The sequence below is a fragment of the Pseudorca crassidens genome, chromosome 5 (assembly GCF_039906515.1).
Source record: "Pseudorca crassidens isolate mPseCra1 chromosome 5, mPseCra1.hap1, whole genome shotgun sequence".
Classification (NCBI taxonomy): Eukaryota; Metazoa; Chordata; class Mammalia; order Artiodactyla; family Delphinidae; genus Pseudorca; species Pseudorca crassidens.
In genome coordinates, this window is record NC_090300.1 from 90,002,576 (window position 1) to 90,018,608 (window position 16,033).

General features: G+C 34.8%; 1 protein-coding gene across 2 annotated transcripts in view; it reads left to right on the plus strand.

Moving 5' to 3' along the window:
- The window catches only part of CFAP44 (cilia and flagella associated protein 44), a 136,415-nt gene that overhangs the window by 85,086 nt on the left and 35,296 nt on the right, over nt 1–16,033 (plus strand). For both annotated transcript variants that reach the window (XM_067738887.1, XM_067738886.1), the window contains 2 exons: nt 3,078–3,274; nt 5,842–6,016. In XM_067738887.1, coding sequence (XP_067594988.1) covers nt 3,078–3,274; nt 5,842–6,016 — 372 coding nt within the window. The remainder of the gene's footprint in view (nt 1–3,077; nt 3,275–5,841; nt 6,017–16,033) is intronic.

A 16,033-nucleotide genomic window follows, 5' to 3' on the forward strand; every position in this document is an offset into this window, starting at 1 on the left:
AGAGCATATATTTGAAGAAAGTAGTTTCCAGTGGCTTTATTGAAGTGGTCAGATTAAGAGGTCTCCTGAAGTACCTACTAACTCCTAAAATCTCAAGGAATCCTCTTGTCAGTGCTACTGACTTCCTGAGCTCACTCCTTCCTAGTTTAAGTCTGCAAAATTTTTTGCAAACCAAATTATGTCATACATATTTACTTTCGGTTTTTAACAAACTATTTTATAACTAATTAACATGTGAGCATGTATATATTAGAAAATTAAAATAGAGCCAAGGGGGCTTCCCTGGTGGCACAGTGGTTAAGAATCCACCTGCCAATGCAGGGGACACGGGTTCAAGCCCTGGTCCAGGAAAATCACACATGCCACGGAGCAACTAAGCCTGTGTGCCACAACTACTGAGCCTGCATGCCACAACTACTGAGCCTACACTCTAGAGCTCACGAGCTGCAGCCCACAATGAGAAGACTGTGCACGGCAATGAAGAGTAGCCCCCGCTCGCCACAACTAGAGAAAGCCCAAGCACAGCAACGAAGACCCAACACAGCCAAAAAAAGAAATAAAATTCAAAAAAATTAAAAAAATAAAAGAACTTTTATAACACTCCAGAAATTTCCCTCGTGGCCTCCTCCTGATAAATATTTACTCTCCAAAGATGAATGTTTATCACCATAGATTAGTTGTGTCTGTGAACTTCATATACATGGAAAGCTGCAGTATGAACGCTTTTGTATCTGGCTTCTTTATTCAGTATCATGCCTAAGATTACCCATGTTGATGCAGGTAGCAGTACTTCATTCATTTTCATTGCTTTGTAATATTCTATTAAATGGTTATACCACAATTTATTAATCCATTTAACTGCTGATATTTGAGTTGTTCCTATTTTTTGGCTTCGATGAATAATGCTGACATTCTTGTGCATGTCTTTTGGTGGACATAAGCACTTATTTCTGTTTTCTATATAATCAGGAGTGGAACTGCTAGACCATAGGTTCTAAGCATGTTTAGCTTTATTAGACACTGACAAACAGTTCTCCAAAATGGCTCAATTTATTTATACTCTGATCATCAATGTATGAGAATTCCAATTGATTCCCATTGTATTCATTTTCTAGGGCTTCCATAACAAAGTACCACAGACAGACTGGCTTACAATAACAGACATTTATTATCTGATAATTCTGGAGACCGGAAGTCCAAAATCGAAGTGTTGACTAAATTGGTTTCTTTTGAGAGCTGGGAGGGAGAATCTGTTCCATGCCTTTTTCTGAGCTTCTGGTGGCTTGGCCAGCAATCTTTGGTGTTTCTTAGCTTGTAGATGCATCACTCTAAATTTTCTGTCTTCACATGGTGTTCTCTCTGTGTTTCTTCGTATAATATTGCCTCTGTGCTTGTCCAACTTTTCTCCTTTTATGAGGACATCAGTCATGTTGGATTAGGATCCACCCTAATGATCTCATTTTAACTTGATTACCTCTGTTAAGACCTTATTTCCAGATAAGGTCATATTTTGAGTTACCTGGGGGGTTAGGACTTCATATTCTTTTGGGGAGACACAATTCAACCCATAACACTCATGCTTGCCATCACTGGGCATTGTCAGCTCTTTAAATTTCAGCTATTCTGTAGTAGTGTCTCAGTGTGATTTAAATTGGCATTTTCCAGATGAGTGACGATTTTCAGTCACTTTTCCTATACTTACTGGTTATTTTTATATTCTCTTTTGTTAGGGGTTTGCTCAAGTCTTTTGTTCATTTAAAAATTGGGTTGTGGGAGTTATATATTCTGGATGAGTCTCGTCATACACATGACACATGTATATATGACATATCTATGTGTGTGTATGCATGCATGTAAAATATCTTGCCCTACTCTGAGGCTTGTCTTTTCATCCTCATTATAGTGTCTTTTTGAACAGAAATTTTTCATTTTAATAAAGTTTAGTTTATCAGTGTTTTCCTTTGCAATTTATCAATATTTTCACTAACTTTTTATGGTTAGTGCTTTTATGTTGTAGTTAAGGAATCTTTGCCTATTCCCAATTCATGAATAATTCTCCGTTTTCTTCTAGAAGCTCTACTGTTTTGCCATTATCTATCTTGGGTAATTTTTGTGGGTGGTGTAAGATAGCGATCAAGTGTCTTTTGTTTCTATATGGATATCCAATTGTCCCACTGTCATTCGCTGAAAAGACCATCCTTTCCTTACTAGATTGTAGTGATGGTTTTGTCAAAAATCCGGTAACCACATATATATGGGTCTGTTTTTAAACTCTTCATTTTATTCCATTGGCCTGTCTGTTTTTGCGCTAGTGTCACAAGACCTTAATTATTCTTGACATCTGATATTATGAACCCTCTGGATTGTTCTTCACCTTCAATATTGCTTAGGTCCTTTGCACAGAATAAGTTTGTCAACTTTCATGACAAAACCTAGGATTTTGATTGGAATTACATTGAATCTATAAATCAACTTAGACATAAAAAGATGAGGAAATAATTGTGAACCAGCCAAAAATAACAACAATTAAATTGATGAAGAACTTTTAAAAGATAGATGTCTGTAAGCTATAAGAGAAAGCTGAACTGGAGAGTAGTACAGACTCCTGAGCTTAATGTTTTTTATAGAGACAAATAGGGTAATATGTACATACATGTATCACCACCTGTTATCTATCATGTATGTAATATATGAAATATTATATATAATAAATGAGATAATAGATAGGAAGATGAATTACATTTCCTCAGAGTTTGATATAATCCATTTACCTTTAAACTGTAGTCTGTCTGAAAATTTTTGACTCTTCATACTATCAAAACAATGGTATTATACTGTTTATAATGAGATGTTTAGTATTTTCATTAAGAAGAAAATTCGACTTGCTCTTTAATCAAGTCCTATTCAAATTCCACTACATTCTTGTTGGGTTGGTATAAGCATGGTTGAATTTTGGGTCCAGTGTGATATAGTGGTATCATTTATCAGCATAGTACATTGTGATCTTATTTTATTATGTAATAATCATGCAGCATGATTAAACTGGTGATGATTGCAAATAATTTTTTTCCCTTCAGATTTCGTGATTCGTTGGAAAGCGATACTATTGTGGTTCATGCCATACAAAGTGAACACAAGATATCCTCCTATAGGCTTGTGAAGTCCTCTAAATACTCCAAATCCAAACGGCCAAGTCAATCAGAGAGAAGAGCGAGCAAATTTGAGAGGTTTGAAAAAGAAGGAACTGGAAGAAAGGACAGTCAGAGAGATACAGGTAACCTAAATGACAAGAAGGCTCTTAAGTCCCTATTTATTAAAACTTCAAAGTTGAATTATCTTTTTGTGAGCAGAACATTTGACTCCCAGTCATGGGACTGAGAGTGGATGAGAGCACCTGGTGCTGTGGATTTCTTACTTCCCATGTCCAGCTGTTCTTAAATCTAGGATTTCCCCAGATGCTAGTTTTCCTAGGCAGTGTTTGTTCCCAGATTCCTGGGCCCCATCCCAGAGGGTAGGGCTAGAACACAGCATTTCACACTTTTCCAAGAGCATATGCTTTAAACAGTGATGAGCTGAGAATACAGATGTGAAAATAGTGCCTCTAATCCCTGCGCCCTGCCTCTTGTGACTGCCTGCAGGATGACTGCAGATGAGTAGGAGGAAGACAGGAATTCTGGGAATGGCTTGCAGAGCCCAGTCAAGGATAAAGGTCACTGTAGCCTGGCCAGATCTAGACTAGTGCCCAGGATACAGTACTGACCTTAATACTGGTTCACTCTCTTCACTGAGAAACCTTTAATGGCTTCTTTCTGCCTCTAGGATAAAATCTGAAACCATTATCCCCATATTTAATCCTTCCACAATATCCCTAATTTATTTCCAATAGCGCATTCTCATACTGCGTGATTGGCATGTTTAGCTTATTGTCCTGCTTGTTGCTTCCTAATTATGTCTGAAACTTCCACATCCAGGTTCCTGATGGAGTGACCAATTCACTCCTCTCCTCTCTGAATTCTCCCCAGTCCTTGGGGATCCAGATCAAATTATACTTTTAATTTTTTAGTTGAAGTATAGTTGATTTACAATGTTGTGTTAGTTTCAGGTGTACAGCACAGTGATTGTTATATTTATATTCTTTATCAGATTCTTTTCCCTTATTGGTTATTACAAAATATTGAGTATAGTTCCCTGTGCTCTACAGTAGGACCTTGTTGGTTATCTATTTTATATATACAAATTACACTTTTACTATAAAGCCTTTCTGTGGCCACTCAGGCCACATTAAACTATTATTTTACCATGGTGCCATATATTTGAAATATGAAATGAAATGGTAGCTTATAACTATATGACCATCCATATTATTTAACTTTTTTTGTGTATATCCAAAGTATATCTCTATGCAACTTGAACATAGAGTAATTCCCCCAGTAGATACTTATAACTGATAAAATCAATTATTTTAATTAATTAATTGTTATAGAAGTTTAACTGACCTACAAAACTGTTAGTTCTAGGTATGCAACATAGTGATTCCATATTTCTATACATTACAGAATGATCACCATGATAAGTCTAGTTATCATCTGTTACCATATAAAATTATTACTACGTTATTGACTGTGTTTCCTATGCTGTACATTTCATCCCCCGACTCATTTATTTTGTAACTGGAAGTTTGTACCTCTTAATCTCCCTCACCTATTTCATCCCCCCACCCCCTCCCCTCTGGCAACCAGCTGTTAGTTTTCTGTATCTATGAGTCTGTTTCTGTTTTATTATGTTTGTTCATTTGTTTTGTTTTTTTAGATTCCACATATAAGAGAAATCATGCAGTATTTTTCTTTGTCTGACTTATTTCAGTCTAATACCCTCTAGGTCATCCATGTTGTCACAAATGGCAAGATTTTATTTTTTTTATGGCTGAGTAATATTCCATTGTGTGTGTGTATAATATATATATATATGTATACCACATCTTCTTTATCTGTTCAGCTATCGATGGACACTTAGGTTGCTTCCGTATCTTGGCTATTGTAAATAATGCTGCAGTGAACATAGGGGCACATACATTTTTTGAATTAGTGGGGTTTTTTCCCTTTGGAAAAATATCCGGAAGTGGAATTCCTGGGTCATATGGTAGTTCTATTTTTAATTTTTGAGGAACTCCCATACTGTTTTCTATAGTGGCTGCACTAATCTACATTCCTACCAGCAGTGCACAAAGGTTTCCTTTTCTCTATCTCCTCACCAACACTTGTCGTCTTTTTGATAACAGCAATTCTGACAGGTGTGAGGTGATATCTCATTGTGGTTTTGATTTGCATTTCCCTGATGACTAGTGATGTTGAGCATTTTTTCATGTGTCTGTGATAAAGCCCATAATTTTTCAATTCTAGATTTGTGTGTTTCTGACAAGTTTTTTGATTGGTCACAGACCACTGCAGTTGGTATATGGCACCTCAAATTATACATGTCAAATAGGACTCACTTGCTTTTCCCTTCCCCCATCATCATGTTACAGACACTCTTTCCCTGCCTCTCAATATCTGTCAGTGGTCTGTTATTCATTATCTTGTTCTCTAATTGCTATCTCACCAACTTTTTAATAAGGTTCGGAGGAGCAAAAATTGTGATTTAGATCTCTTTATTTTGGTATTCTAAAATAACTTATGGGATTTAACTCATGGTAGTTGCTTAATATATACTGCAGATTATAATATATACTACAGATTCATTATATTCTTGGATTTTTATAATGTGGCAGGTTAAAAACAATATTTGAAAGTTTTATTTTGATGTTTCAAAAAGATCGGAAAAAAACGTTGACTCTCTTTACAGGTGGGAGTATTAGTGTGCCAGAAGAATCAATCATAGAAAAAGGGAAGAAATTTCGGCCTAAAACCCTAAGTGAAATTATGGTGGAAAGTCAAATTGAGAAAACAAGGAAACTTATATTAAAGGCTGAAAGGGCCCAACTGAAAATTCAGCAGCGAAAAAAAGAATGGGAGGAGATGTAAGTTTTTTTTACCTGAAATCTTTTGTTTTAATGAGTCTCAAAATATCTTTTAAAATCTTTACATTTATTGAAGTTGGTATTTAAATAAAGAACTAAAATAAGTAGAAACCGATAGAGATATTAAAGTCAGGTTAGGTGGATCTTTCAGGGTGGTGATAGTGTGGTGGACCTTCAGTGACCCCTTGAGTTTCAGGTCTACGAATTTCATTTTGCTAATATATTCAGTGATTTTTAAGAATTAAGAAATTCTTTTCTATCCCAACATTCAGAAGATATTACTCCTGTACGTTCTTCTAACATCCTATAGTTTGGGTCTTCATCTATAGGTCTCTAAAGGTACTTTTATTTAACAAGCACATCTTTTCATTTATTTGTTTTCCACCTTTATATCTTTGGTTAAATATTTCTTCATGTCTTTTGCTCATGTTCAGATAACAGTGTTTATCTTGTACTGTTAACTTTTGAGAGTTCTTTGTATATTCTAGACATGAGTACTGTGTTGGATATTTTATTTGCAAATATTTTCTCCTAGTCTGTGGCTTGTCTTTTTATTCCCTTAACAGGATCTTTTTCAGAGCAAAAGTTTTTAATTAGGTTGAAGATAATTTATTAATTTTTTTTCCTATGAATCCTGTTTCTGGTATCAGGTCTAAGAACTCTGCCTAGCCATAGGTCCCAAAGATTTTCTCCTATTTTTCTTCTAAAGGTTTTATAGTTTTACATTTTACATTTAAGTCTGTGATCCATTTTGGTGTTCATTTTTGTGTAAGATGTGTAAAATGTGGGATTTAGATGTAATTTCATCTTTTTTTTTTGCCTGTGGATGACTAATTGCTCTAACACCACTTGTTGAAAAGGCTCTTTTTCCTCCATTGAATTGCTTTTGCACCTTTGTCAAAAATTATTTAGGCATATTTGTGTGGGTCTATTTCTGGGTTTGCTTTCTGTTCCATTAATCTATATGTCTATCCCTTTGCCAATACCATAGTGTCTGTAGATTACTGTAGCTATGTAATAAGTCTTGAAATTGGGTAAACTGATTCCTTTCATCTTATTCTTCTTTTTCAAAATTATTTTAGCCATTTTAGTTATTTTGCCTTTCCATATAAATCATATATTTACCCCCAAAAAATCTTGCTGAAATTCTTTAGGTATTATTTTAATCCTGTATATCAGTTTGGGGAGAATTGATGTATTTATTATGTTGTCTTCTAATCCGTGGACACGGTATGACTCTACATTTACTTAGATCTCCTTTGATTTCGTCAGTGTTTTGTTGTTTTTAATATAAAAGTCCTATATATATCTTGTCAGATTTACACACAGATATTTCACTTTTGGGGTCAATTGTAAATGGTATTGTTTTTAATTTTGATACCTATGTGTTCATGGTATAGAACTAAAATTGTATTTTGTAGGTTTATCTGGTATTGTGTAACCTTGCTGAACTGTCATATTAGTTTTGAGAATATTTTTGTAGGTTCCTTGGGATTTTCTGTGTAGACAATCATGTAATCTGTGAATAGAGACAGTTTTATTTCTTCTTATCCAATCTGTTTGCCTCTTCTTTTCTCTTCCTTTCCTACTGCACTGGCTAAGACTGCCAGTAACATGTCAAAATAGCATAAGGAGAGCTTGTTCTTGATCTTAGGGGAGAAGCATTCAGTACTGATGGTGTAACTTTTCATTCTTTTATTTCAATCTTCTTATATAGCTACATTTGACTTTAGTGTGTTTTTGACAGCATATAGTTGGCTTATGTTTTTAAATCCACTCTGTCAATCTCAGTTCTTCACTGGGTGTATTTAGACCATTTACACTAAATGTAATTATCGATGTTTAGGGCTTATATCTGCTATTTTATATTTTGCTTTCTATTCTCTATTTTTCATTTTTCTTCTTTTTCTTGCTTTCCTGTGGTTACTTGAATATTTTAGGGTTCCAATACGATTAATCTGTAATGTTTTTGAGTGCATCATTTTGTGTAGCTTTTTAGTGTTTGCTCTAGGTATTACATTATGAATACATGACTAGTCACAGTCTCCTAGTGTTGACATTTTATCAGCTTGACTGAAGTATAGAAACCTTACCTGCCTTTATGTCCCTTTACCCACCCTTCCTCATTTCCCTTGTTTGTAATATAATTGTATAAATATTTCTTCTATGTACATTTTAGAACCATATCAGACAGTTACAGTTTTTTCTTCAGTCATCAAACATAAATTAGACAATAGTAGAAGAAAAGTGTATTTGCCCATATTTTTACTATTAACATCATAATTTCTTCCTTCTTGAGGTTCCAAGATTCCTTCTATCATTTTATTTCTGTTCAGAGAGCTTCCTCTAGCCATTCTTTTAGAGTAGGTATGCTGGTAACAAATTCTCTTAGTTTTATTTGATCTAAGAATGGATTGATTTCCCCTTTATTTCTGAAGGATATTCTTACTGTACATAGAATTCTGTGTTTATCATTCTTTTTTTCAGAACATGAAAAATTCCTGCTGGCCTCCATGGTTTCTTATGATCAATCTGCTGACATTCAAATTGTTTTCCCCATAAATATAAGGTGTTATTTTTCTCTTGCTGCTCTCAATATATTTTCTTTTAGTTTTCAGAAGTTTGATGTATCTTGGTATGTCTTTGAAGTGTTTTTTTTTGGTATTTATTAAACTTCTTGAATCTGTATACTGTGTCTCTCGCCAAATTTGGGAGGGTTTTCAGCCATTATTTCTTATAGTTATTTTGAAGACCTGTCCTTTTTTTTCCTTTCCTTCTGGGACTCCAATGAGACCAATATTAGATCCCTGAGACTCTGCTTTCTGTTGTTGTTTGTTTGTTTCTAGTATCTTTTCTTTCTGCTATTCAGATTGGGTAATTTCTATTGTATCTTCAAGTTAATTGATTCTTTCCTCTGTCTCCTCCATTTTGATTTTGAGCCCATCTATTAAGTTTTTGGGTTTTTTTTGGTTATTATGTTTTTCAGTTCTTTTAAAGATTCTGTTTGGTTCTTTGTTATCCTACATTTATTTATGAGACTTTCTATTTTTTCACTTGTTTCAAGCATATTCCTAATGATTTTTTGAAGAACTTTATGATGGCTGCTTTGAAAACTTGTCAGATTATTCTAACATCTCTGTCATCTTGGGTTTGGTATCTGGTAATTGTCTTTTCTCATTCAAGTTGAGGTCATCCTGATTCTTGGTATGTCAGATTATTTTTTATTGAAATCTGGACATTTGGGGTATTATGAGACTCTGGATGTTATTTATACATTCTGTTTTAGCTGGCTTTCTCTGATTTCAGCAGGATAAGGAGTGCCATCTTATTATGAGTATAGAAGTCCAGGTTACCCATTCTTCTCCAGTTGACACCTTAGGAAGGAAGAGGCTACTCGCTGGTCAAAAGTTGGTGCTCCAGATTCCACTAGACTCCCACTAATACCACTTTGCTCTCCAGTTGACTTCCACTGTTACTGTGGAGCATGGTGAAAATCATTACTCTCCACTAGGGCTCCTCACACACAACTGCAGCAGGGAGGGGGAGGGGTAGATCACCTTGTTACTGCTAGGCAGGAGTGGAAGTCCAGATTCTCTTTGGGGTCTCCACTGACACTGTGGTAGGGAGGTTTGTTCCACACACTGGTGATGAAAGTCCCGGTTCCCAGGACTCACTTTCTCTAACACCACTCTGTTGGGGTTGTGTTGCCTTGTTAAAGCCTGGTGATGGAGGACGTTTAGACTCCCCACTTGGCCTTTGCTGGCATGGGTGGAAGTAGCACCACATTTTTTTTTCTGTGGTATTGGCTGGAGTAGAGAGTTTAGTGTTTACAAGTTTTTTCTCTCGCCATTCTGTTCTTTTCTTGATGCTTTAGCTAGAGAGAGCAGGATTTTGTTGGGCTTTTGTTGTCTAAACACACTGGTGTTTCTGAGTTACTGTTTTTTTTCTTTTTTTAATTGAAGCATAGTTGGCTTACAATGTTGTGTTGATTTCTGCTGTATAGCAAAGTGATTCAGTTATACATATATATACATTCTTTTTTATATTGTGAGACATTATGGTTTATCACCATCAGATATTGAATATAGTTCCCTGTGCTATCAAGTAGGACCTTGTTGTTTATCCATTCTATATATAATAGTTTGCATCTGCTAACCCCAAACTCCCTATTCATCCCTCCCCAATGCCCCCTCCCTTTTGACAACCACAAGTCTGTTCTCTTTGTCTGTGAGTATGTTTCTGTTTCATAGATAGATTCATTTGTGTCATATTCTAGATTCCACTTCTAAGGGATACCTTATGGTATTTGTCTTTCTCTTTCTGACTTAACTTCACTTAGTATGATAATCTCTAAGTCCACCCATGTTGCTGCAAATGGCATTATTTCATTCTTTTTATGGCTGAGTAGTATTCCATTGCGTATGTGTACCACATCGTCTTTTATCTATTAATCTGTCAATGGACATTTAGGTTGTTTCCATGTCTTGGCTATTGTGAATAGTGCTGCTATGAACAGAGAGGTGCATGTACCTTTTTGAATTATATTTTGTCCAAATATATGTCCAGGAGTGGGATTGACAGATCATATGACGTGAGTTACTGTTTTCTTTAGCTCCAAGTCTGAGATATACAAGGCAAAAATAAAACCCAGAGAACTTGCCATCATATACTTCCTTGGGTCCCAAGGTTTTATGTGGCCTACCTCCTTTTCACCTTTCAGAATCTTCTTATATTTGTTTTATATATAATGTCCAGGGTTTTTATTTTCTGCTTGCTGGAAAAAATAGAAAAATGTGGGTCTATTCCATTTCCTGGAAGTGGAACTCCTCTCAATTGATTTTTCTCATATTTATCTTTAATCTGATGATGTTGCTAAGCCTACTTGGTGTAGTAACTTTTTTTCAGATTCTTTACAGTAGTTTACAGTAGTACAGTCATCTGGTCTCATGGGAGATGAGCCTTATCTTTCAGCCTGGCCTGAGATCTTCATTGTCTCTTAGACCTTTGTGATTATCCAAGGCATCTTTGTTCTTAATGGCCCCCAATGGCTGAGAGTGTGCCAAGATCCATTGCAATATGTGTATTTTTTCATTCACCAACGTGTGGGAATCATTCAGCTAGTTTCTGAACTTCTTTCAGAGATAATTATACCATGAATAGCTGTAGATTTGGTGTGTCTGTAGGAGATGGTGAGTTCAGGAACCTCATATGTCACCACCTTGGACCAGAATCCTAAACCTGGTGTTGCCTTAGGAGAAGCTACTGAATTCTGCTTCTTCTACGAGCTTTACTTTAGACAGTAGTTACTCAGTCATCTGTGAGCTGCTCCACCAAGCTCAGGCATCAGTGGAAATTTAATCTGTGGAGATTTCAAAAGCTTACTAGCTCTTTTTACTGTCTGGCTCACTCTGTCTTGCTCGCTCTGCTTCCGTCTCCCTTTCTCTCTGTCACACACACATACCCTTCTTTGCATCAGTATCCCTGATGAACATAGATGCAAAAATCCTCAACAAATTTAGTAAACTGTATTCAACAACATATTAAAGGGATAATATACCATGATCAAGTGGGATTTATTCTAAGGATGCAAGGATGATTGAACATCCACAAATCAGTGTGACATATCACATTAACAAAAGATAAAAATCATATTTCAATAGCTGCAGAAAAAGCATTGACCAAGTTCAACGTCCATTCATAATAAAAACTCACAGCACACTGGATATAGCAGGAACATAACTCAACATAATAAAGGCCATATATGACAAGCCCACAGCTAACATTATACTCAGTGGTGAAGAGCTGAAAGCTTTCCCTCTAAGGTCAGGAACAAGACAAGGATACTCACTATTGTTATTTCTATTCAACATAAGAATGAAAATTCTAGCCAGAGTAGTTAGGCAAGAAAAGAAATAAAAGGCATCCAAAGGAAGAAGTAAAGCCATCTCTGTTTGCAGATGTCATATTATATAAAGAAAATCTTAAAGATTCCACCAAAATACCATTAGAACTAATAAACAAATTCAATAAAGTTGCAGGATACAAAATCAATACACAAAAATCAGTTGCATTCCTATACACCAATTATGAACTATCAGAAAGAGAAATTAAGAAAGAAATCAAATTTACAACTGCATCAAAAAGAATAAAATACTAAGGAATAAATTTAACCAAGGAGGGTAAAATATCTGTACACCAAAGAGTATAAGAACAGTGAGACAGAAATTAAAGAAGACACAAATAAATGGAAAGACATTCTGTGCTTATGGACTAGAAGACATAGTATTGTTAAAATATCCATAGTATGTAAAGCAATCTACAGATTCAGTGCAACCCCTATCAAAATGCCAATAGCATTTTCCACAGAAATGGAAAAAAATACTAAATATTGTACAGAACAACCAAAGACCCTGAAAAACCAAAGCAATCTTGAGAAAGAAGATCAAAGCTGGAAGTATCACACTCCCTGATTTCAAAACTATATTACAAAGCTGTAGCAATCAAAATAGTATGGTGTTGGCATAAGAAGAGATATATAGGCTAATAAAATAGAATAGATAGCTCAGAAATAAACCCATGCATATATGGTCAGTTTATGACAAAGGAGCCAAGAATATGCAATGAGGAAAGAGAGTCTCTTCAATAAATGGGGTTGGGAAAACTGGACCACTATCTCACACCATACAAAAAAATAAACTTAAAATGGATTAAAGACTTGAATGTAAGACCTGAAACCATAAAACTCTAAAAAAAAATAGGTGGTAAGCTCCATGACATCAGCCTTGCAATGATTTTTTTTGGATTTAACATCAAAAACAAAGGCGATAAAAACAAAAAGTAAATAACTGTACTACATTAAACTAAAAAGCTTCTGTACATCAAAGGAAACCATCAACAAAATGAAAAGGCAACTCATGGAATGGGAGAAAATATTTGCAATCATATATCTGATAAGGAGTTAACATCCAAAATGTATAAAGAACTCATACAACTCAACAGCAAATAAAATAAAAAAAAATGGACAGAGGAACTGAATAGACATTTTTCCAAAGAAGGCATACAGATGGCCAACAGGTATGTGAAAGTGTTCAGCATCACTAATCATCAGGGAAATGCGAATCAAACCCACAGTGAAATACCATTTCACACCTGTTAGAATGTCTGTCATCCAAAGGACAAGAGATAACAAGTGTTGGTGAGGATGTGGAGAAAAGAGAATCCTTGTGCACTGTTGGTGGGAACATAAGTTGGTGTAGCCACTATGGAAAACAGTGTGGGGATTCCTCAAAAAATTAAAAATAGAACTACCATATAATCCAGCAATTCCACTCCTGGTTATACATACAAGAGAGATAAAATCATTATCTCAGAGATATCTGTACCCCCATATTCATTGTATTTGTAATAGCCAAGACAGGAAAACAACCTAAATCTCCACTGATGGATGAATGGATTTTAAAAAGTTGTGGCACATGTATACTGTACAACAGAATATCATTCAGCTATAAAAAAAGAAAGCAGTCCATTTGTGACAACACAAATGGACCTTGAGGGCATTATACTAAGTGAAACAAGTTTGACAGAGAAAGATAAATACTATATGATCTCACTTGTATGTGGAATCTAAAAAAATCTGACCTTATTGAAACAGAACAGATTGGTGGTTGCTAGAGGCAAGAGGTGTTAGGTGGGGATGGGAGAAATGGGTAAAAGTGGTCAAAAATACAAACTTGCAGTTATAAGAAATTAGTTCTGGGAATGTAACTTACTGCATGGTGACTGTTAACAATACTGTTTTGTGTATTTGAGCTGAGAGAGTCAATCTTAATAATTCTCAGCATAAGGAAAAAATTGTAACAGTGTGTGGTGATAGATGTTAACTAAATTTATTGTGGTAAATGTTTTGCAGTATATACACTTATCAAATCATTATGTTGTATACCTTAAACTAATACAATATTGTATGTCAATTATATCTCAATGAAACAGAAAAATAAAATAGACTTTTGATATTTTCAAAAAATATTTTGCTGTATTTGATTTGCTAGTAATTTGTTAAGGACTTTTATATTTTATTAATGAAGAATATTGTTCTCTAGTTTTATTTTTATGCAATGTCTTCTCTGGGTTGTTATCAGGATAACAGTGGTTTCATAAAAAGAGTTGAAGTTTTTCTTTTCTATTTTCTAAAAGACTTTGTTTAGGCTTGGTATTATTTCTTCCTTAAATATTTGATAATATTTATCAGTAAAGCCATCTGGACCTGGAGTATTCTTTGAAGGAAGATTATAAATTATAAACTCAAACTTTAAATTATTACAGTGCTATTCAGATCTTCCATTTCTTCTTGGATCAGTTTTGGTAATTTGTGTCTTTCAAGGAATTTGTGCATTTCATCAGATTTATTGGCATAATATAGTTCATACAATACTATTCCCTTATTATTATTTTAATTTCTGTAGTATCTGTTGTGTTGTCCTCTTCTATTTTTGACATAGTTAATTTGTATCTTCTCTCTTTCTTGATCATTCCAGCAAGAGGTTTATCAATTTTATTAATTTTTTTAAGCAACTAGCTTTTGGTTATAGATTAAAAAAAATATATTGTTTGTCTGATTCTGATTTCTATGTCATTGATTTCTGTTCTATATCATTTCCTTCATTCTAGTTTAATTGGGTTTAATTAACTCTTTTCTTTCTTGTTGAGGTTTAAGTTTAAGGTGTAAACTTTGATTTTATACTTTTCTTCTAATGTAAGTATTTAAAGTAAAATTTTCCCTCTAAGCCCTGTGCTGCATTCCACTAGTTTTGATATATTTTCATTATTCTTCAGTCCAAAATATTTTCTAGTATCCCTTGTGATTTCTTCCTTGACTTGTGATTTATTTTAAAATATGCTGTTTAGTTTTCAAATATTTTGAGGTTTAAAAAATATCTTTCTGTTTGATTTCTAATTTAATTTTTTGTGGTCATAGAAAATAGTCTGTGTGATTTAAATTCTTTTAAATTTATTGGAAATTGTATAGGCCTGCATATAGTCTCTTAGTTAAAGTTCAATGTGTGCTTGAAAAAGAGTGTGTATTCTTGTATTCTTGGGTGTACTGTTCCATACGTGTCAATGAGGACAAGGTGATTGATAATATTGTCTAAATCTTCTGTTTCTCCTACTTTGAAGGCATGACTCTTTTGGGGTTTCTACTGAATGTCTTCTGAATGTCTACTGAATTTGTTCACCTTCATGGTGTTTCGCATTACAAGTGTACAAATTAATACTCAGCCAAAAACTCAAGAGAGCCCTCTATAGATTTCTTTGTGTAGCTCTGATAGTCTTTACCACAAAATTCTAGCCATTCTGGCCTCTGTGGAATCTGATTTCTGGGATTCCAACCCTACTCCATAGTATGGTAATTTCCTCCATGCAGAAACTAGGAGACAGTAAGGATTACTTATTTTGTTTCACTTTTCTCAGGAATTACAGTCCTGTGCTGCTTATCATTCAATGTCTGAACATAGTTGTTTTATATATTTTTGTTCAATTCTAGTTATTTGTAGCATGAGGATAATTATGGGCTGTGTTTCTCTCACATGGCAAGAGCAGAAGTATTTTGTTTCTTCCTTTCCTTTCCTTTCCTTTCCTTTCATTAAAAATATTAATCTTTCCTTTTAGTGCTGTTATACACAAATGAACAATTGTCAGTTAATACATTAGATGGCGTGTGTTTCCTTTGCTATACGCATGTTTGCTTTCCCCTAAAGGGCTGACTGAAGCTATATGCTCATATTGACAGACAGGCTTCACTTTAAAGAATTAGGTAGGTTAGGGTCTCCCAATGAAGATCCCCTCCGGGGGGGGGGGCAACCCATAACATAGCTACCTTAGTATTTCCCAAGCAGAGAGGTCAGTTTCTGTAGAGATTAGTACTTCAGTTTTAGTTTATGTATAAGGTTGCTACTGCCTTGCATGTGTGTAGGTGGGAAAGCTGGGAGGGTGCAACTGGTTCAGGCATTCCTTTTCAAT